Source organism: Gymnogyps californianus, chromosome 4 (assembly GCF_018139145.2).
Source record: "Gymnogyps californianus isolate 813 chromosome 4, ASM1813914v2, whole genome shotgun sequence".
NCBI classification, from domain to species: domain Eukaryota; kingdom Metazoa; phylum Chordata; class Aves; order Accipitriformes; family Cathartidae; genus Gymnogyps; species Gymnogyps californianus.
This window is the reverse complement of record NC_059474.1, coordinates 55,677,358-55,697,684: the sequence shown is the minus strand read 5'-3', so window position 1 is coordinate 55,697,684 and position 20,327 is coordinate 55,677,358. Positions and strand designations below refer to the sequence as shown.

At 45.7% G+C, this 20,327-nt stretch overlaps 1 protein-coding gene across 1 annotated transcript in view; it reads right to left on the bottom strand.

Annotated features, from left to right (window-relative positions):
• Window positions 1-326: 326 nt before the first annotated feature.
• The window catches only part of LOC127016074 (uncharacterized protein C4orf17 homolog), a 33,369-nt gene continuing 13,368 nt past the window's right edge, over window positions 327-20,327 (bottom strand). Inside the window, exons 7-11 of the mRNA XM_050896402.1 lie at window positions 3,946-4,027; window positions 2,343-2,463; window positions 1,733-1,806; window positions 804-847; window positions 327-331 (exon numbers count right to left, since the gene is read on the bottom strand). Of these exons, the coding sequence (XP_050752359.1) occupies window positions 327-331; window positions 804-847; window positions 1,733-1,806; window positions 2,343-2,463; window positions 3,946-4,027 (326 nt within the window). The remainder of the gene's footprint in view (window positions 332-803; window positions 848-1,732; window positions 1,807-2,342; window positions 2,464-3,945; window positions 4,028-20,327) is intronic.

Here is a 20,327-nt window from a genome sequence, read left to right as displayed (position 1 = left end):
GGACACCACTTTGAAAAGCAGAGATTGTTGCTTTGGAGGCTGCTTCTTTTTCCTTCTTGTTCTTATGTAAGATTACTCTTCACCCACTCCTCCAGTAGAGTTACAAACAATAGTAAATGCTGGTTGCATTAGAGCTGGCATGACTGGCTTTGTTAAAATGCTGACATAGTCTGGGACTGACTTTTGTTGCCTCTGTGTGCTTCAGAAGGGACACAAAGAGGTGATAGTGGTTTTTCTTGGGAGTGCCAGTATTGTTGCCTTGCCCTGACTGTGTAGAGGATGCAAAAGCGGGCTTTGGGAGCTGAAAAAGTCTGAGAAAGCCTGATTTAGCCTGCAAAGAGTGAGGGAGATATGTTAGAGGAGGGCGAATCCCAAAATTCATTGGCAGAGGGAGTTTCAGCTTGTGTATAACTTAGAGGAGCAGATTTTAGTGAAGAGATGAAATCAGTACCTCTTGCTGCTATGTTCTTTCTAGCCAGAGGCAGATGCAGTTGTACACATGTCCCTCACCTTGCTGTATTTCTGAGTTGCACCAGTTAGGAGAAGATTTGCATGAATGTCATATCAGAGAAACCAACTGAGTGGCTGCCGGAAGAGAGGGTCTTGGGTATCTAGCTCTTAGGGAACTTAAATTCAGGTTTTAAATGTCATTTCTCATATTGTCACTGAATTCTAGGATTCTAACTTGGGTCCTGCTGTGAAGACAAAAGTTGGAGCTTCTGAACATTCACAGGCCCTGTGCTGTTTGGTGACTAGTATCCTAGACACATGGTGTCTTAACACTTGTAATTTTCATTACTTACCCTGTTTCATGTTTCGGCTTGCCACTGATTCTTTAGCTGAAGACCTGAGTGAAAAAGAAAGAATGTCTAACTTTACAACTGGTGTAAACTGTGCACTGCGATATACAGGAGGTTTTTCTCAAAGGGGTTTCAAGTGCTCCGAAAACTTTGTGAAGTTCCTGTAATACCTAAATTTGTATCAAAGAGCGTGGGGTTGTTTGTAGTTAGGAGCATTTTTGATTCAGGTTGTGCATGATAAACTTCAATCACAAAGTTGCATTTTTCATGGGAGGAGAAAACAAAAATTTCTGGTTAGGAGGTTTAACTTATCCCTAGTCCTGGCAACCTCACTGCAGATTTTACCTGGACTGATTCATTTCCCCTTCTGGACCTCTCTGAAGATGAGGGAGAGGCTTTAGCAGACTCAGGCTATGCATGTTCTCCGCTGTACCTTTCTTAGAATTCAGCACACCTTTATCAGTCGGTTCTGAATAAATCAGACTGGACACGTAGTCTTTCTCTGAAATGTGAAGGTAGCAGAAATTGTATTGAAGTTCCCGCTTGCTGATCTGGATGTTTAGGGGTGAATTAATTCAGGAGTTCCCTTACCTCATTTTTAAAGGGCTTAAGGACATAAGAGCCACATTTCGTTTGCTTTCTGCCTTCCCCCAGCCCACAGCAGCCCAGAGCCCCACTGGGAGAGCACGTTTTTCCAGCCTGCACCAAACCTGAGTGCACCGAGGTCTGAGCGACGAGTTTCTGTGCACTGTCACCTTACTGCTCGGCACAGCCACAGCAGGGCCAAGCACACTTCACTGGGTCCTATTCCTTCCAGCTCAGCAACCCCACTCAGTTCAGGGCTATGAGAATTTCAGGGGTTTATGCGAATGTACAAGAGCGCATGCTTTTCAGAAAGGGATGCAGATGCCTATGTTTGTTACCTTTTTTACTTGCCCTTGCGAACCATTTTTGGATCTCGGAAAGTGAATCTGTCTGCAAAATTTTGCCGAGTTTTTGCCAGCACCTGGAAGATGTACAGGATAGTTACCATGAAGGAAGAGAAGCTGATTCGCGACAGTTTTTGCGTGTGTTTTAGTTTAGCTCTAGCTGTGGGAGTGTGCAGTTTTACAGCTGTGCAAATTGCCTAGCCTAAGATGTCCCATCAGTTTTGCCACAGTGTGAGCCAAGGACACCAGTATGCAAAAGGTGATGTTGAGCGAGTGCCATGTACACAGCACTTCAGAGACGCAGGAAGGAAGTCCTAAGCACTGTTTGCTACGTATAAAGCCCCTTGCGTGTGATGTAATGTTTGCAGGCTGTTTTTTAGAGAACAAGTTTCAGCCCCTGTGCCAGCTGCATTGCTCCCCCAGTGACTGCCGATAGCAACTTCAGTTAGGTGAAAGCAACTCAAGAGTAAATGCTAAACACCAAAGTCAGTAGACTCCACACTGGGGTGGTGGGAGAAGGGCAATCTGACCAATAAAGTCCCACACCATCCTCAAGAGAAATAAAAATGTTTAACATCATAGGAAGCCATAGACTGTAGCACTCATGCCTTACCTTTATGTCCTGATCCAGGTAGCTCACGTCAGAATTCCCATTCTCCCGGATGCGAGGACCGTAATGCAAGTTGACGAATGGAGAGGAAGCCTGGGTGAGAGGCGTGACGTGGATTCCCTGTCTATTTGCAGGTTGTGCAGAGGCTTGGCATCGTTTTTTCAAAAGCTTTTCCAAAATAGAACACAATGTGTAAAGGAATAGCTTGACTCCATTTAAGCAGCAATTAAAGGCAATGCGAAGTATATGGCTAACACTAGTCCCCAGCAAGGGTGTGCAGCAGAAAACACATCTAAAACTGTTACTCGGTTGAATATGACCACCTATAGGTTAATTGCATAGGTTAATTGTTACAGCTTCTAATATACAGTCACCCGAGAATAATAATAGATATCCATGGCATAATGCGTAACATTGGATGAGAATGAAAGTGGTGCCGGGTAACGACTGATGGAAGTCAGATGAGGAAGGGATTAAATCTGGACCTCCGTGGTCTGTTTGCTGTTCCATCGTGGGTTTGTAGTGTACTGCTGAGCCACTACTCTTCTCTGTGTGCAGGCTTCACCAGTCTATTAAAGGCCCAGGAATCAAAATGTGACTGGCAGAAGGTTCTGTTTGTAAGTGCAGAGGAAAAGCAAAAGGCAGCTAACAGCTCTTAAGAAACAGTAGTTTACTGAGTGTGGCTGTATGGCAGTATCTGTCCATGATGTAGTTATTTTGCGGCCAAACCACAGTAAATACAATTTGAAGAACCGTGTTCTGCCTGTATAAGTGAACAGTAAAAATAAAGCATGGTCTTTGCTATACCCAGCTCAGGAACCAAAGAGCAACATTTAGACAGACCCCCACCCCCCAGTTAAAACAGAAAAGTTAGGAGAAAAGTGAGTCCTTCTTTTTAGCATCTTTACTGCAAAACGTCTTCGTAGTGCCCTCTGCTGTCCAGTACCAGTGCAGCAACACTTGCATTCCCTTTTTCTCAAGCGTGTGCAGTCCTCCTTGTGATACCGTTTGTAATGGAATACTAGCTTATTCCATGGAATACTAGCTTATTCTCGTACAGTCGCAATAGAGGAGACGCGTAATCAGATAGCCTGCCGCTTGAGAATAAAGAGTTATTGCAGAAAGAATCTTTTACTGGAATTTATGAACACGGCTGCAAAGTTGCCTCTAAACCCCAGCGTGCTGCTTCTACAAAAGTGTCAGCAAAAGTAAAACTGTTGGCAGTAAGTAATCTAAAGAATCTCTGTGTTGTGAGGGGAGGAGGCTTTTTCCTGTGCCTGTTTGTTCTATAGTGTCACCTTTTTTCCCCAGCAGTTTGAAACAAAGTGAATTTTATTCCCATCTTCATTGGGTTTGACCATTTTTCTTGCTAGCAAGGCACAGTGACATGACAGAGCTGAAAGTGATACACTTATAGCTTAGTTATCACCCTACTGGACACCATCTCCCCTCCAAGCTCTCATGTTCTACACATGGGATCCTCACATCCCTCTTTTTGGTTCTGCGCTGTCCTCCTTAGCAGTCTGAGATTGTCAGTTCAGGTTACAGTGTTGAGAAGTGAGAGAGAGAGCGCCGAAATAAAGAGCTGTGTCTTTTTTTCCCTTACCTTTTCAGATGAAGTAAGGTGATTTTGAATCCTTTCAGGAATACCTGCACGTCCTTCTGGAAATCAACAGGCAGAGTGTTTTCTCAAGGTGAAAAATAAAGGCCGTAAGATACACCTTACGTTATATCGGGGTGGGGGGCATTTTTAATTACAAAAATGCACAAGCTGTATTTTAGATATCTCTAAGGGGGTGTATTTCTTTCCTTTTTTGTTTGCTTTTGCTACCTCACATAGTACATTAATGCAATTATTTGCTGAGATGCCTAAGAAATCTGAAGAAAATCCTGGAAAGTGTATTTCATAGATGCATGCTTGTAGTGCTGTGTAAGCACTACTGCAGAATAATTGCTGATAATTGTGACATGATTAGATGTCTAGTAAGCATATAATCCCTAAAAGCTATAAAGACGCAAGGGTAATTAGCGAGGAGAAATCTTTTAAGATGTGGTGACTAACACACACAGAAGGGAAGAAATACTTGCCTTTTAAATGTGCATTCGTTGCCCTATGTTCCCTTTACCCGGACCTGAGCTGTGATGACACAGTGCCCTGGCTGAGACCCAGCTGCACCTTTAACAGCTCAGGTTCCTCTTCTGCTGCTGTATAATACGGCAGTTTGGTGCCTCTACTTACGTGTCACGGACTGTGAAGTGCCTAGCTCCCTTCGCCTGAAACCCTCGAGCTTTGGAAGGTAGCAGTTGGCAGATGCGTTGCTTGCGGCATTCCCAGTTAGCACGTGTTCTTGATCAGCTTTTTGCTCGGGGACGACTGTGTTGCCAGCAGATAGGTGTTCTCTTGAAAAGCTGCTTCTTACAACACAGACCGGAGCGTTGTTTAATCCTGTGCAAGAAACCAAAGGATACAGTCTTTACTAAATAAACACACGCAGTTAACTTACTTAGCAGGTGATCTCCGAGGAGAATCTGTGCTGGAAAAATGGAAAACAGAGGTATCCAACCTGAAATTTGTATGTAATAATACAGGGCTTATGGAATGGTGTGTAAACAGTGAATAAACTTGGCATACTTGAATAGTAAGCAGCCTGTTACAGAGGATGGTGTGGTCAACCACTACCTGAACAGTGATGATGTTGCAGATAGATAAAATCTGGAGAGTGACCAGGTAGGGTGAAGCACACTCGTTTAGCAGTGCCAATCAGGAGATAAGTATCATTCTTCCGCCTCTCTTGATAGCAGTGCTATTAAGTAGTTGATAAGGATTTTCAGAACCTTGATTCTGTTTAGTATCTGACATAAGACAAATATTAAGCAGAAAGTAATTACAGCTAAACATTACTCTGCTGAGAGTACAAAGATATCCACCAAATTAATCTGGCTAAGCCACGTAAGACTTTGGTCTTTGCTGGCTGTGGTCAGCTTGTCTTTTTTACCAGATTCCTGAAAAAGAGAGAGACACACACAAATACGTGCTTTATTTTTTGTGTGTTCTATGTTTTTACTTTAGGTAGATTTTTTTATATCTATAAACACACGCACACACAGACACACAGAATTGTGTACATTATACACTGGGTGGTCAATCTGAAAGGAAGAGTCTTGCTTTGTTCCTTCAAAGGCATCCCTTCCAAGATGCAAGAAATTCAGTTTTAGTCAGAAGGGCTTTGGTCCTGCATCACCCTTCATCCCTTATTACAAAAGTTATATCACAGACTCATCAACTACCAATACCAATCCTGATGCAATATCTGCTTATTCCAACAGTCCCCAAGGAACTCAGCAGAGATTTTTTTTTTCCCCCCCTTCATGACCCTTCTGCACCTTCTGCAGTGTAAATCTGGCCACGTATCAGCAATTTCCTTTCGGCTGCTGCCAGAAAGATGTCTTTGTGCAAGCATACAGGGTCAGCTTCTGAAACAAAAGCCCATCCCTAGAAGTACTATTTCTTCAGCTGATGCAGCTGGCACACTGATTTTGACTGTATTCCTTTCAGGTGTAGGCAGAGTAATCCCAGCTAGATGTAGCACACAGCAGAGCAGTATGGCTACCTTGTGTAATATGTTGCTCCTGGAAAGGTACGAGAATTTTTTAGGTGAGAGTGAAATAGAGAAGAAAATTGTGACAACCTCTCTCTGGCACTTAAGGTACACTTGTGAGCACAGAAGGAAAGAGGAAGAAATTATTTTAGCTTGAAAGAAATTATTTTAGCTTAAAAGAAATCCCAGATAGTTGTCTTAGTGAAATAGTTTTAGTTGAGTTGTACCTTGTAAAGAATTTAGTGCTGCTAACCTTTACGTTACTAACCTGAGATTATTCATCGCTGAGGACAGGTAAAGATGCTTAGGGGATTGAATTGAAGGTAACAGCTTTTTTTGATGAAATGCTTCTCTTAGACAGAAACAGGAAACAGGAGCAGTGGGTACTTTTGGAACAAAGCCGCGTTACACTCGCATTTCTCTTCGTGCTTGCCAGGGCAGTTGTCCAGGCTATCTGGGTGGTCCCTCAGCAACTCTTACCTGGTAGGTGACAGACCATCCTAGGATGGGGAATGTTCCTGGAGTAGTAGTACTTTCCCCCGGAGCAGCTAGGCTGAGAGTAACGTCGGTTGTACTTCCACATGTTGTGGTTGAACTGAGGTTCGTACACAGACATGAAGTTGGTATTTGTTTAACCTTTCTTATTCTCTTGCAGAGTGTCTTTGTGCAGAGCAGGTTGGCTCTTCCGCTGATCGCCTGAGGCCAAACGCTGGAGGTGAAGTAAAGAACATGAACTCGCATAGACTGAAAGGCAGCAGAAACTTCAGTTACTGTTTTTCTTGTTATTTTTACCTCTTCCATATACGATTTGGAGAAGCTGTAAGCACAGGAGGGTGGAAGCAAGCTATCTACTGCTCCACTCCTAAGTAGTTACCTCGGGCAACCAATGCTGCTTGTGGGCACTTTCCAGCTGCTTTTATTTCCTTGCAGGTTCTGCTCTGGAGCTCAGCTGCTCCTTGCTGTGCATATCTGAGACACGTTTTTGTAGTTACAGACTATATTGAAGCAGGGGGAATGGATTGCTTGATGATCAAGTTCATCAAACACTCACTGAGGCGATCAGCTCCAGTGCAGGCGCATTCTGCAGCGGAGCAGGGGATCGCGGCGTACAGAGGGCGTTTCCTGAACCGGGGAACCCCAGGGGAGCGCAGAGACCCGCCAGGAGCCGGCTGCTCTCATGAGGGAGAGCGGCTCGAGAGGTGTGTGCAGGGCCAGGAGGAATGGCAGCCACCCCCCACTCCCGCAAAAGGCAGCCCTAGGGAGGGCTGCAAACAGGGCGTGGCGCGTCAGCCAGGGCGTGGCACGGCAGTTTGCGCGGGAGGGCGCCTCTTGGAAGGAGGGACGTTCCGCTGGCTGAGTGGAGAGCACATAACCCCGCAACCGGGCACCGTTCTGTGACCATCTGCACAGGCCAAGGGCACTCATCCTACCTGACCCTCAAGGCAGACAGGTGGACACTTGTCTGAGAGCAAAGGCTGCAGCTCCGGCTGGGGGCCGCACCACCTACCCCAGCGGTGGCCGATGCCTCCGCCCAGACGGAGCTGCTGAAGGGAGAGGCTGCAGCGCAGACCTCAGACTGCAGGAAGTGCCTAGAGCTTTCTCCTGGGGCAGGGACGGGCAGGGACGGGCAGGGACAGGCAGCAGACCTGCCTGCAAAAGGTGTGCCCAGGTGGAGGACCTCCTGCAGCAGGTGGCTGCGCTGCAGGAGGCGGTGAGAAGGCTGCGTAGCATCAGGGAGGCTGAGAAGGACTTGGATAGCTGGTTCCAAGCGCAGTCTGCAGTGGGCCACAGCCACGCCCAACAGCCAAAAACTCCCCCACCAGCACACACAGAAGGGAGGGGGCCGGTAATGCAGAAGAATGGAAGCTTGCAACGGCAAGGACCAGCAGGAGGAAGAGACTGCCCCCGAAGCCTGAGGTGCCCTTGCAGAACCGCTTCACTGCTCTGCAGGCTGAGGAGGAAAGACCCGTCACATCAGGAGAGACGCTGGAGCTGAGTAAGGCAGCCCAATCTGCTCCTCATATAACCAGTGCAACTAAGAAAAGGCGATGGGTGATAGTAGTAGGCGACTCTCTTCTGAGAGGTACGGAGGCACCCATCTGCCGACCTGACGCACTCTCTAGAGAGGTGTGCTGCTTACCGGGGGCTCGTATCAGGGATGCCACCGAGAGACTACTAAGCCTTGTACAGTCCACTGGCTGTTATCCGCTGCTGTTGTTTTACGTGAGCACCAGTGCTACAGCCAGGAGCAGTCTGAGGAGTATCAAGAAGGATTACAGAGCCCTGGGAGTGGTGGTAAGGGACTCTGGAGCACAGGTAGCTTTTTCATCAATCCTCCCAGTCAAAGGGAAGGAGTTTGAAAGGGCCAGTCGAATCTGGCGAATCAACAAATGGTTACGGGACTGGTGCCACAGCCAGGGGTTCAGCTGCTTAGACCATGGGACTCGCTTTGAGAAACCTGCTCTACTGGGGGCTGATGGGGTCCATCTGTCAGAGAAGGGGAAGAGCATCTTCGGTCATCGGCTTGCCAAGCTGGTGAAGAGGGCTTTAAACTAAAGTTGCTGGGGGCGGGGAACCTCAATCCATCCCACTCCTACCAGTTTGATGCCAGTGCCAGCAATAGATGCCCAGAGCCTGGAGAGGGATCACAGGTGAGCAGGAGAGCGCCTGAAGAGCAGCACAAAGGAATTCCTGCCACTCAGGAGGGCAGCAGGGGGGCCCAACTTCAACGCCTCTATGCAGACGCACATAGCATGGGGAATAAACAAGAGGAGTTAGAGACGTGTGCACGCCTGCAGGGCTATGATCTTATTGGCATCACGGAGAGGTGGTGGGATGGCTCCTATGACTGGAGTGTTGGAATGGAAGGATACAGGCTCTTTAGGAAGGACAGGCAGGGGAGGCAAGGAGGGAGTGTTGCCCTCTACGTCAATGACCAGCTGGTGTGCATGGAGCTCTGCCTGGGGAAGGATGAGGAGCTGACCAAGAGCTTATGGGTCAGGATGAAAGGGAGGGCAGGGACAGGTGACATTATAGTGGGGGTCTGCTACAGGCCACCCGACCAGGAAGACCGAGCAGATGAGGCCTTCTATAGACAGACAGGAGCAACCTCACGTTCGCAAGCCCTGGTCCTCATGGGGGACTTCAGTCACCCCGATATCTGTTGGAGGGACAACACAGCAGGGCATAAGCAATCCCGGAGGTTCCTGGAATGCGTTGATGATAACTGCCTTCTCCAAGTGACAGAGGAGCCAACAAGGAGAGGTGCTATGCTGGACCTTTTTCTCACCAACAAGGAAGGGCTGGTGGGGAATGTGAAGCTCAAGGGCAGCCTTGGCTGCAGTGACCATGAAATGGTGGAGCCCAAGATCCTTAGGGCAGCGAGGAGGGCGCACAGCAAGCTCGCTACCCTGGCCTTCAGGAGAGCAGACTTTGGCCTCTTGAAGGATCTGCTTGGTAGAGTACCATGGGGTAAAGCTCTGGAGGGAAGAGGGGCCCAAGAAAGCTAGTTAATGTTCAAGGATCACCGCCTCCAAGCTCAGGAGTGATGCATCCCAACAAAGAGGAAGTCAGGCAAAACCACCAGGAGGTCTGCATGGAAAAACAAGGAGCTCCTGGACAAACCCAAACACAAAAAGGAAGCCTACAGAGAGTGGAAGCAAGGACAGGTAGCCTGGGAGGAATACAGAGAAATTGTCTGAGCAGCCAGGGATTAGGTTAGGAAAGCTAAAGCCCTAATAGAATTAAATCTGACTAGGGACATCAAGGGCAACAAGAAAAGCTTCTATAGGTACCTTGGTGATAAAAGGCAGACTAGGGAAAATGTGGGCCCTCTCCGGAAGGAAACGGAAGACCTGGTTACCTGGGATATGGAGAAGGCTGAGGTACTCAACAACTTTTTTTCCTCCGTCTTCACTGGCAAGTGCTCCAGCCGCACCACCCAAGTCACAGAAGGCAAAGGCAGGGACTGGTAGAATGAAGAACCGCCCACTGTAGGAGAAGATCAGGTTCGAGACCATCTAAGGAACCTGAAGGTGCACAAGTCCATGAGACCTGATGAGATGCATCCGTGGGTCCTGAGGGAGCTGGCGGATGAAGTGGCTAAGCCACTCTCCTTCATATCTGAGAAGTCGTGGCAGTCTGGGGAGGTTCCCACTGACTGGAAAAGGGGAAACGTAACCCCCATTTTTAACAAGGGGAAAAAAGGAAGACCTGGGGAACTACAGGCCAGTCAGTCTCCCCTCTGTGCCTGGCAAGATCATGGAGCAGATCGTCCTGGAAACTCTGCTGAGGCACATGGAGAATGAGGAGGTGATTGGTGACAGCCAACATGGCTTCACTAAGGGCAAATCGTGCCTGACAAATTTGGTGGCCTTCTATGACGGGGTTACAGCGTTGGTGGATAAGGGAAGAGCAACGGACGTCATCTACCTGGACTTGTGCAAAGCATTTGACGCTGTCCCACCCGACATCCTTGTCTCTAAATTGGAGAGACATGGATTTGACAGATGGACCACTCGGTGGATAAGGAATTGGCTGGATGGTTGCACTCAAAGAGTTGTGGTCAACGGCTCGATGTCCAAGTGGAGACCAGTGACGAGTGGCGTTCCTCAGGGGTCAGTATTGGGACTGGTGCTGTTTAACATCTTTGTTGGCGATATGGACAGTGGGATTGAGTGCATCCTCAGCAAGCTTGCTGACGAGACCAAGCTGTGTGGTGTGGTCAACATGCTGGAGGGAAGGGGTGCCATCCAGAGGGACCCTGACAGGCTTGAGAGGTGGGCCTGTGCGAACCTTGTGAAGTTCAACAAGGCCAAGTGCAAGGTCCTGCACACGGGTCGGGGCAATCCCAAGCACAAATACAGGCTGGGCGGAGAATGGATTGAGAGCAGCCCTGAGGAGAAGGACTTGGGGGTGTTGGTTGACAGGAAGCTCAACATGACCCGGCAATGTGCATTTGCAGCCCAGAAGGGCAACCGTATCCTGGGCGGCATCAAAAGAAGCGTGGCCAGCAGGTCGAGGGAGGTGATTCTCCCCCTCTACTCCCCTTTCGTGAGACCCCACCTGGAGTACTGCGTTCAGCTCTGGGGCCCCCAACATAAGAAGGACATGGAGCTGTTGGATCGAGTCCAGAGGAGGGCCACGAAGATGATCAGAGGGCTGGAGCACCTCTCCCGTGAAGACAGGCTGAGAGAGTTGGGGTTGTTCAGCCTGGAGAAGAGAAGGCTCCGGGGAGACCTTACAGCAGCCTTCCAGTACCCAAAGGGGGCCTACAAGAAAGCTGGAGAGGGACTTTTTACAAGGGCATGCAGTGATAGGCCAAGGGGTAATGGCTTTAAACTGAAAGAGGGTAGATTTAGATTAGATGTCAGGAAGTTGTTCTTCACTGTGAGGGTGGTGAGGCACTGGAACAGGTTGCGCAGAGAGGTTGTGGATGCCCCGTTCCTGGAAGTGTTGCAGGCCAGGTTGGAGGGGGCTTTGAGCAGCCTGGTCTAGTGGAAGGTGTCCCTGCCCATGGCAGGGGGTTGGAACTAGATGATCTTTAAGGTCCCTTCCAACCCAAACCATTCTGTGATTCATTCTATGATTCTGTGTTTCCTTCTATGATTCAAACATGAGAAATTCACCTGTAAGAGCTGCTGGCTGTAAGAGCCTGGATGGGCTGAGAACGGTATAAGAATTCGTCAGTTATCTGTTGGGGTCAGGAAGCAGCATATTTTAAAGACTATGTGGAGAGAAGAGGGCTGGGAAAGGACAGGACATCTTTTTAAGCAACTCGTAATGTTTTGCAAGGTTAGCTTTTTATTCCATAACTACATCTGACCGGGGAAAAACTCAGGTGAACTGACAGATTTTGCAATGTGCACAGAAGGTCAGCAGACATGAGGAGGCTTGCCCATCTGAAAACAAAAAGTATAAATTCCAGAACTGAAGGTCTTGCGTTAAGGTCATCCTATGCCCTGACAAACCAGCCGGGGCAAGGTCAGTGTTTGTCGCCTGTGAATCATCCCATTTCAGTGCACGAGGAGGCAGGGTGAAAGCTACAGTTCATAGAAATGGTTTGTAGCTTATGGCAAGCTCATCCTTTTTTTTCAAATTTAAAATACCTATATCTCCTGATATCAAAAGTAAAAATACACATCTTCTGATTTTGTTTGTAGTGGATTGACTGAATAATTGAAATAATGAAAATGGCTATGTTGTGTAACATCCTGATTGCATTTGTATTTCTCGGCCAACTTTTATAACTTCGATTAAAAAAGAAAAATTAATTGGGAGACCAGCTTTTCCAAAGCCCTATAATTTTTTAAAATGTGTAGCACTTACCGTAAAATATTCTCTCCATATGCTTAAGATTAAATGCTTACTCGAAATAGTGTATAGAGTAACTTGTAGGAGCACAAAATACTTTCTTTTTTCTGGGTCTTCTGATTTTCTGCATAATCCTACTTCTGGTTTTATGTTGGCTACCTATAAAGGTAGGTCTAACTATATCTAACTGAAGTTGTTTTAGAATTAAGTTCATGTGGGAGGGTTCTCTTCTTTACTAAATTGTTTAGTGGATTTTCTTTGGTAATCTAAACTGTCTTGTGAAACATACTTTTAGAATCTCACTAGTTATTTAGCAGCCTCGGAGTATTATACACAATAATTGCTGGTACAATACGGTTTGGGGATTTTAGGGATGTTACTTTACCAAAACAGCAACTTATGACATCATTGTTAATATTTAACTTAGTAAAATTAAATGCAGCGATACCACAAAGAATCGGACATTTGACAGAACGACGTTACCAGCCAGCACTGTCATTTTTATATTGTAGATAAAATCACACCCAAAATGTGGATTATCATTGCAGTATTCAAAAATAGTTCAAGGCTTCCCGTTTCCTTACAAAGAATGCGTACAGCAGTTTAGAGTAGTCTTATGTCTGACTGTGTTAATGGGCTCTCGAGAAAAAAATGTAACTTACGTCGTTTATTGCTTTTGCACCAGTTCTCAGTCTATACCTGGAAAGCGTGTAAGTGATGGTGTAATGGACAGAAAGGTCTAACTACCTCAGAAGCAGCGGTGTAGAGGAGCTCCTTCTCGGCAGGAGGCTAGGTCGGCGGCACCTTTTTGCTAGCTGCAGCAGATAACGTTCCCCCTGTAGCAGGGATTCACGTCTTCCCTCAGGTAGGGAACTTCAGCTGAGCGAGCAGCAGCCCGGCTTGTCTGCTCTACCGAGTAGCTGCAGCAGGCGCAGGGCTGGTGATGCGGGGAGACTCTAGAACCTCTCTTGTTGACACTTGTGAGCTGCGCACCGCCATGGCAGCAGCACAGCCACGTCTTTTGCCTGTCGTTAGCAGAGGGAAGAGCTCGTGTACCTCCAGTTGATCCTTGATGTTTTTAGCACTCTTCCTCTTTAACATGAGGATATTCATGACCAGAAATAAGTGATTTCTGGGGAGACTTAATATTTGCCTGGGGACACCGAAAAAAAAGGCTGTGCACAGGACTATAAAATCATCTGACCGCGGGGTTTTGTGTTCAAGAGAATCCACACTTTTGGACAAGATTTTAGGGATGATTTTTTCTAGAGTACAAGTGCAGTGCTACATAGTTTCAACAGGTGAAATTGTCATCATCAAGTAGGGCTAATAGGATTAAAAGAGTAAGCGTGAAAGTGCATTTTCAGGCATTGACCAGTAAGGATCTCAAATGTAGTCATGTGATTGCTGTTTGAATCTAGTAACAGGAAGAAAATCTAGAAATCTACATTGCGACGTGGCCGCTGGTTGTTGCCGGAGATGTCTCCAATGGTGCTTTGCCCACAAAAATAAGATTCCTGCTACACTGAGGTTGCAACTCCAGTACACTTTTCAGGTCTCCTTAGAAATCCTCCAAGTTTACAAGCATTATCATATAGACTCAGACACTCAGTCACAGGATATTCTGCGTGTCTCGGTTTCACAGGCTCTTCTTTCCTTACCACTGCTCCTATGCCAGAAGGCACAGCTCTCAGAGATGACTTTTCCCTCCCTGTGATGGTGGACCAGAATCAGTGCTTTTGGTCCCACCAGGGGCCATAGCAGTCCATTAGCTTGTGGTCTCCAGGCGCAACTATTTCAGGACATTGTACCTGCGAGTGACTGCTACTCATTTAATTTTTTGTTGGTTTTGTTGGTTTTGCAAGCCATCTTGCAAAACCGACAAAGAGGAGGATAAAAGCTTTCGCTCTGAGATCAGCAATAAATTAGATTTAAGTTTCTCGTCATGATTTTAAGGTCTTTTGCAGAAAAGTGGGGCGCGCTCTCTTTCTTTTTGTACTCACCAGAAGTGGGAATATATGGCATTGTCCACCAGAAGTTGGAGAAAAGCAAAAAATGGAAGAAGTGTGGGGAGGTTTTTTTACGCTTGGAGGGGAAAAAGAGGAGTGTGACTGGTGCGACTCTTGTCATTACGACAAATGTTTGGATAACTTACAGGCTAAGATGCTATTGAAACTTTTCAAGAAGAGAAGGCAGCTGAAGGCAGCTGTCTTAGAGCAGAAGCTCTAAGAAAGGGTCCATGCAGCTGCTGTGTTCTGATCCTGCAGCCCAAAATGGCCTGTCACCGTTTGCTTTGTTGTAAGGCCCATGTAGAGAAGAGGCTGTTGTCATGAAGGCACCCGGGGCTGATTCTGAGTTGTCACACATGGGGACACAAAGTGTCAGGACCCCTGGGGCATGTGTTCAGATGTATATTTTGTTTCTGAAAGCACTTTTATCAATTCTTTTTAAATAAAGCCGACAAGGTTGGCCTGAAATTGTGGATCTACTTCCTCAAGAAACCTCTGTGTCTATGGACGGGGGAAGAGCACAAGAGAGCCAGAGTTAACAGAAAATGCCTGCATCTTACCTACATGTAAGAGGCAGCGGGGCATTGTTGGAAGGAGGAAATCAAGAAATTCAAAGGATGTGGAAGGGACTGCAAGGTAGAAGTCTTTCAGACTGCTGTTCAGTTAATTTTCAAGTAAACTATGACAACAAAATGGCTTCCTGCGGACCACAACTATGCCTACAGAACAGAGGGCAAGCTGCAAACCTTGTTTTTCCAGCGTACTGCAGCTTTTTATGACTGCTTGGGATTTACAAGTAGTTGCTATAAAAGCAACTTAAGCAAATAGCCAGCTGGACTCGTTAAAAGGGAGCTGCCATTAAGATCTCCCATAGCGCAGTGTGGTTTTTATCCAAATACAGCAAATGAAAGTGACGTTCTGGAACAGCATTTTCCTGAGATGCAGTACAAGGAGCTTAACTTTCTTTGGTAAATTGATGAAAGGGAAAACTTTTGTTTTTCACAAAGCAGAGGGATAGATTCATTGACTGGGAGATTCAATCTAAGTCTGTGACTAGGATGCCTATGGAGAGGTACTACTGCTGATGCTGCAAGACAACAATTCCTAATGTGTTAAATGTTAAAGAGATGATGACGTATCTAGAAGGAGAAAGGGAGAATGGATGGAGTCAAGTAGAGGGCAGTAGTGTTAGTTGCCAAAGTTATGTGTTCTGTGAGGTTTGGCTACTGTACGGTTCCCTTGTTCAGCTCAGCCTATCGACTTCAGCGGAAGGTGAAAGGATGAAGTGTTATTAAGGTATCAGAATCTGCCAGTAATTCTGACACTTTGCCTTTTCACACTTCCCTTTCCCCAGAGCTGACCCATATTTCTTCCACTATAGTGCTGTAAAAATACTAAGATGATTTTTCAGTTTGAAAAGTAATACCTCTTTTGGACATGTATTTTGTTGCCTGATGAAAAACGTTTTCCCAATGTTAATTGAAGTTGAAATTGAAAAAAGAGGTTGAAATTGTGCCTGGGTCCACCAGTTTAGACCTAATGGAGGATCTTAAGTTACTCTTGAAACTTATTCTTGTCTATCTCTTCACATCAGTTACCTATACCATCTTTACCTTGGACTGCTCTCCAGTCGTCTGGGCTCAACGTGAAGTCCTGTTTTCAAAAGCCTAAGTCTCGTGGAAGGCAAGAAAGATTTGGCACATAAGCTAGGTGGATTTGTAGGGAAAACTCAGAACTAGATTTGGGGATTTGCATGTGCAGAATATCAAATCCAAGAATTTACGCAATGCCCATCTCTATAAGAAAACAGCTAAGTTGTTCCGTAGAAGTGTAAAACTGAGCTCAACAATTAAGTTTTAAAGGTACATTAGCTCTTGCACCCAGCTAGAACTCAGAAGTTGAGAAAGATAGGGGCAGATACAGCAGAGCATTACAGATTTGTTTCAACTTTGGATCAAACAGCAACTGAAATCTTGAAATAAAAGGCTGGCTGGAAATGCTTTGGGAGTTACTGATAAAAGTCTTGGTGAAAGATAACTGAAAGAAGCCTGGGTTGGTGGGTGATTCCAACAATTTCCGTTGGTTTCAAAATGTGTTAATGTTTCTTAAAGCAGTGGTTCTCGGGAGTGGCTATCTTTGTGTCCGTGGGAAGGTGGTTCTGAAAGACTTCTAGTCAAAGCTGGAGAGACACAATATCTGTTCCAAAGTGGCATCCAACTTTTTGATTAAGAAAAATAGATTCTAGAGTAAGCAGCTCTAGCTACAGTCCTGGGAGCAGTCCTGTGCAATTTCCTACGCAAGTCAGAGGATTATGACCTACATAAAGATAAAGATCTGCAGTAAAGTAAAGCCATGAACCACTTTGTTGTCCCCATTCCTACAATTCCCAACTCCAGGCCTATAGTGGTACAGAAAGGAGCATTCAGGATCATATCGTGGAGATACAAAGATAACTTTCTCGGGGCCAGATGTTCTTCAGGCAAAAGAAGTACCATCTCTGTTTTCGATCGCATTCATGGCAGTTGCTAGCTGAAATCAGTTTACAAGCAGAACAGCCTGGGACAATAAATTGCAACTGTGAGTAAATAATGACAAAACAAACAGAAATGGTGGATAAAAGCCAATTTGAGAAAAGTCTGTGATCTTTCTGTGTTCAAATATCTCCAGGCTGTGAGGGGAAGGGCTGCTGTAACATTTTAAGATCTGGATCCTTTCATCAACTGCCAGTTGAAGACATTGCAAGGCAGTTATTATCAGTGCTTACTATCGATTAGGAACCTGCTTCCTCCTGGCTGAATTCCATGATTTTATCACTCCTTTCAGGAATGGATTTAGTATGTTCAATAATGCCAGATAGGATTATTTAACAAGTAGGAACATTTATTCAGTGGTTAAGTGCCGCCCTTGGTTCTGATTTCAGGCTAAAATCAGGCAGTAAATTGCTTTGCTTCTCTGAGCTTTTTCTTTCCACCTATTTATCTTACTGATACCTGAAACCATAACTGCATTTTTGATCCAAAGGTATGCAGGTGGTGGGCATAAAGCTTCCGCCATCTGCCCTTGTACAGCGAGGCGCACAGAAAAGGTGAGGTGGGACTGAAAAGGAAAGCCAACAGAGCTCTACAGGCAGCACATACAGCTGGCTTTGGAGGTCACAAAATGTACTTTTAATTTGCGTATTGTATGCAAGTTAGAGCACTGGCTGGCACTGTGGTGTTCTAGCTTGTGGCATGTTATTTAAGAAAGCACATTTATTCCTTGTTTGCAGTCTACAGGCCTGGCTGCATTATTCTCAAGATTTTCAAGATGCACGCACTTGCATATTTGAGGCGTGGCCCACTAAAGCATTGCACTGGAAGCAGAGATGAATCGCCGTGCTGCTTTATAATAGGAAAAGACAAGGAATTAGTTTCTGATAACAGAAATATATATTTACATGCAGTGCTCTCGGGCATTTCTTAAAGAAAGATCCTTCTTTGACTCCCAGCTTCAGCTGTACAAAGTTAACAAAACTGTAGAAAAATAAGCAGGGAAGTTCTCTGCTTCACTCTGCTGTCCCCAGGAAAGATCAGCTCTGGCATGCTTGTCTAACCAGGTCTTACAGACCTCCAAGATGATGGTGCCACACCATCTCCAAGCAATCTACTTTTTTTGCTATCTGTGCCCAGAGAAGGTTTTTTCTGAAGTGTAATTTGAATCTTCCTTGTTTCAGTTTAAGTCAGTTTTTTCCCTGGCCACCATGGAGACGGAGAACAGAACATTAAAAAGAAAAGCTGCACAGAAGCTCTAGAAGAATATGATCACCGTGTTTCACCATCAGGCATCATTGCTCTGCTTAGGAAAGCTCTGATTTTCATCACTGAGCTTTGTAAAGTTTCAGGTGCTGCCAGAACTATTACTCAGCAATCCTGAGCAGCTGCTGAACTGCAGAATCCATCCAGAGATCTTTACACATGTCTAATAAAACATTAGAAAGGCAATAAAGAAGGTATGGCTCAATGAACCTGAAAAGAAAGTCTCAGAAGCAGGAAATATGAAGGGGATGTGGCAGGAAGTCAAACCTCCTGGCTGCAATGGGCAAACTGTCTTTTAGCAGCATGCAGCAGGGAGGTCACAGCAAGGTGCCATAAGTAAGCCTGTTGTCTCGTTCCCTTCCCGCTGAGGCTCGGCCCCCCTGGTTATGGGTGGGACGTGACAGATCTACCAGATTTCTGAAGTCAGGGACCCCAGCAGCGTTCATCTGCATCTGTGTTGTGGCAATTTCCCAAACACTGTACTACTGCAGGTTAGTGTACTAGCCCCCTGCTTGTCCTTTTCCTGGATTCAGGCCAATTTATCTTTGATCTGGTTTCCACATAGACTCCTGTCCCATGTCATATATGCTCATTGACCCTGTGTTTGCTTATGGAGCAATTGTGTTTGATTCTAGACGTGACCCTGCAGGAGGGCATCTGAATGATTTGAGTGGAAAAGAGCCTCTCTGAATACCCCCATCTTAGGGGCTTTTGGTCAAGAAGTTGGCCACTGATGGTGTTTTTTGCAGTGCAAGCCGGCAGCTGCACAGGGGTGTGGCTGGCCGAGGGGATCCACACTGAGCAGTTATTCCAAAAACCCATGTCAGCACCTCAGCTCAGGGCAGTCTTGGGGCAGTTTGACTGCGAGCTGCAGCTGGGAGACTGGCTGTGCCCGCTCTTTGCACCCCGGAGCCAAGGAACTGAAAAAGAAAATACCCTGAAGTGCAGCCTAGGACTGTTGGGCGTGCCTTTGAAATATCGTTACCTACTGACATCAGTGCCTTTTGTGAAACTGCTTAACAACCTGAACCTTCCTGTTGGAAGCTTTGAGAAAGATCGGGTATCAACTATTTAAATGCGGTTAGCTGAAAGTCAATAGATGGATGATGATGTAAACATGTATTGTTTTATGGGTACTGTCACGCTGCTGATGCACGCTTTGCAATGATGTAGATGGCTGTAACAACACGTTTGGAGGTTAATCTGTTTTGAATCAGTAAGGTGGCACCTCAGTGCAAACAGCGTCGCAGAACTCGTAGGGGAAGATTCTGCTGTGCGCTGGGCAAATTTAGGTGGCTTGCGTGACTTAACAATGCATTTACCTATTTGTAAAATAGGTCTTGAAGGTGGCATTCCTAAGATCCTTAGAGCTTGAGGATAAGGTCAGAGAAGTTTGAAGAGTTCCAGTGTTTCTTTGATTTAAACAGAACTTTTTATTGCTCAGGATATGTTGTAGATCCAGCACGCAGCTCATTAGGTAATCACACTGAAGATCATAGGTTCACCGCACTGTTATTGGTGTTGATTCATATTATTGGAAAGTATCCGTTTGCTCCACAGGGGGATTTCAAAATAAGCTTTGAGTAAGCACACATTCTTCTTGTGATAAGTTACTCGGAAAGGTAGAGATGGACTTCAGTGTGACTTCCAAATGTAAGGCTGACTAAACTTTGGCCCGTCTTTGAAATGTGTAGCTTAGTTGTCTCTCTTCCAAGAAGGTGGCTCTGTTAGCTGGAACAACAGCATCTGCTACTGACACTCCTAAAGGCAGTAAATAATAAAATTGTTGATTCATACTCATTCCCTTTTGCTCCATTTTTACTTCAAGTAGAGTAAGATACGCTTTGTTCTTCTTGTTTGTCACTTGGCTGTGATTTTTCAGAGACCTAAAAGGAAGATAAAAGGCATTATTTAAAAAAGAGGTGTTCATACTTGATTCAGCACTCTCCGTAGATATTCTTTTCCTCTTCCAATTCTTTTAATACTTGCTCTAAACCCACAAACATTCAGAACTGGCGCTTAGCTAATTCGCAGCTTCCACCTTGGCTTTTGTTCTTCAGCTTACTAAAATGAATAAGGCATTGTCCCATGAGCAATTGACTTATTTTCTGTGTGTTTTGGGAAGGTATTTGTGGTTATTTCTGGAAGTCTTTGTTTACGTTCTCATAAAACTGGATGTCATCGTCCCGTGCTTGCTTAATTCAGCTCCATGGCCTTGTCATGCACGTTTGTATAATCTTCAGATATGGTCCCTAAGCTGTTTGAACAGGTTTA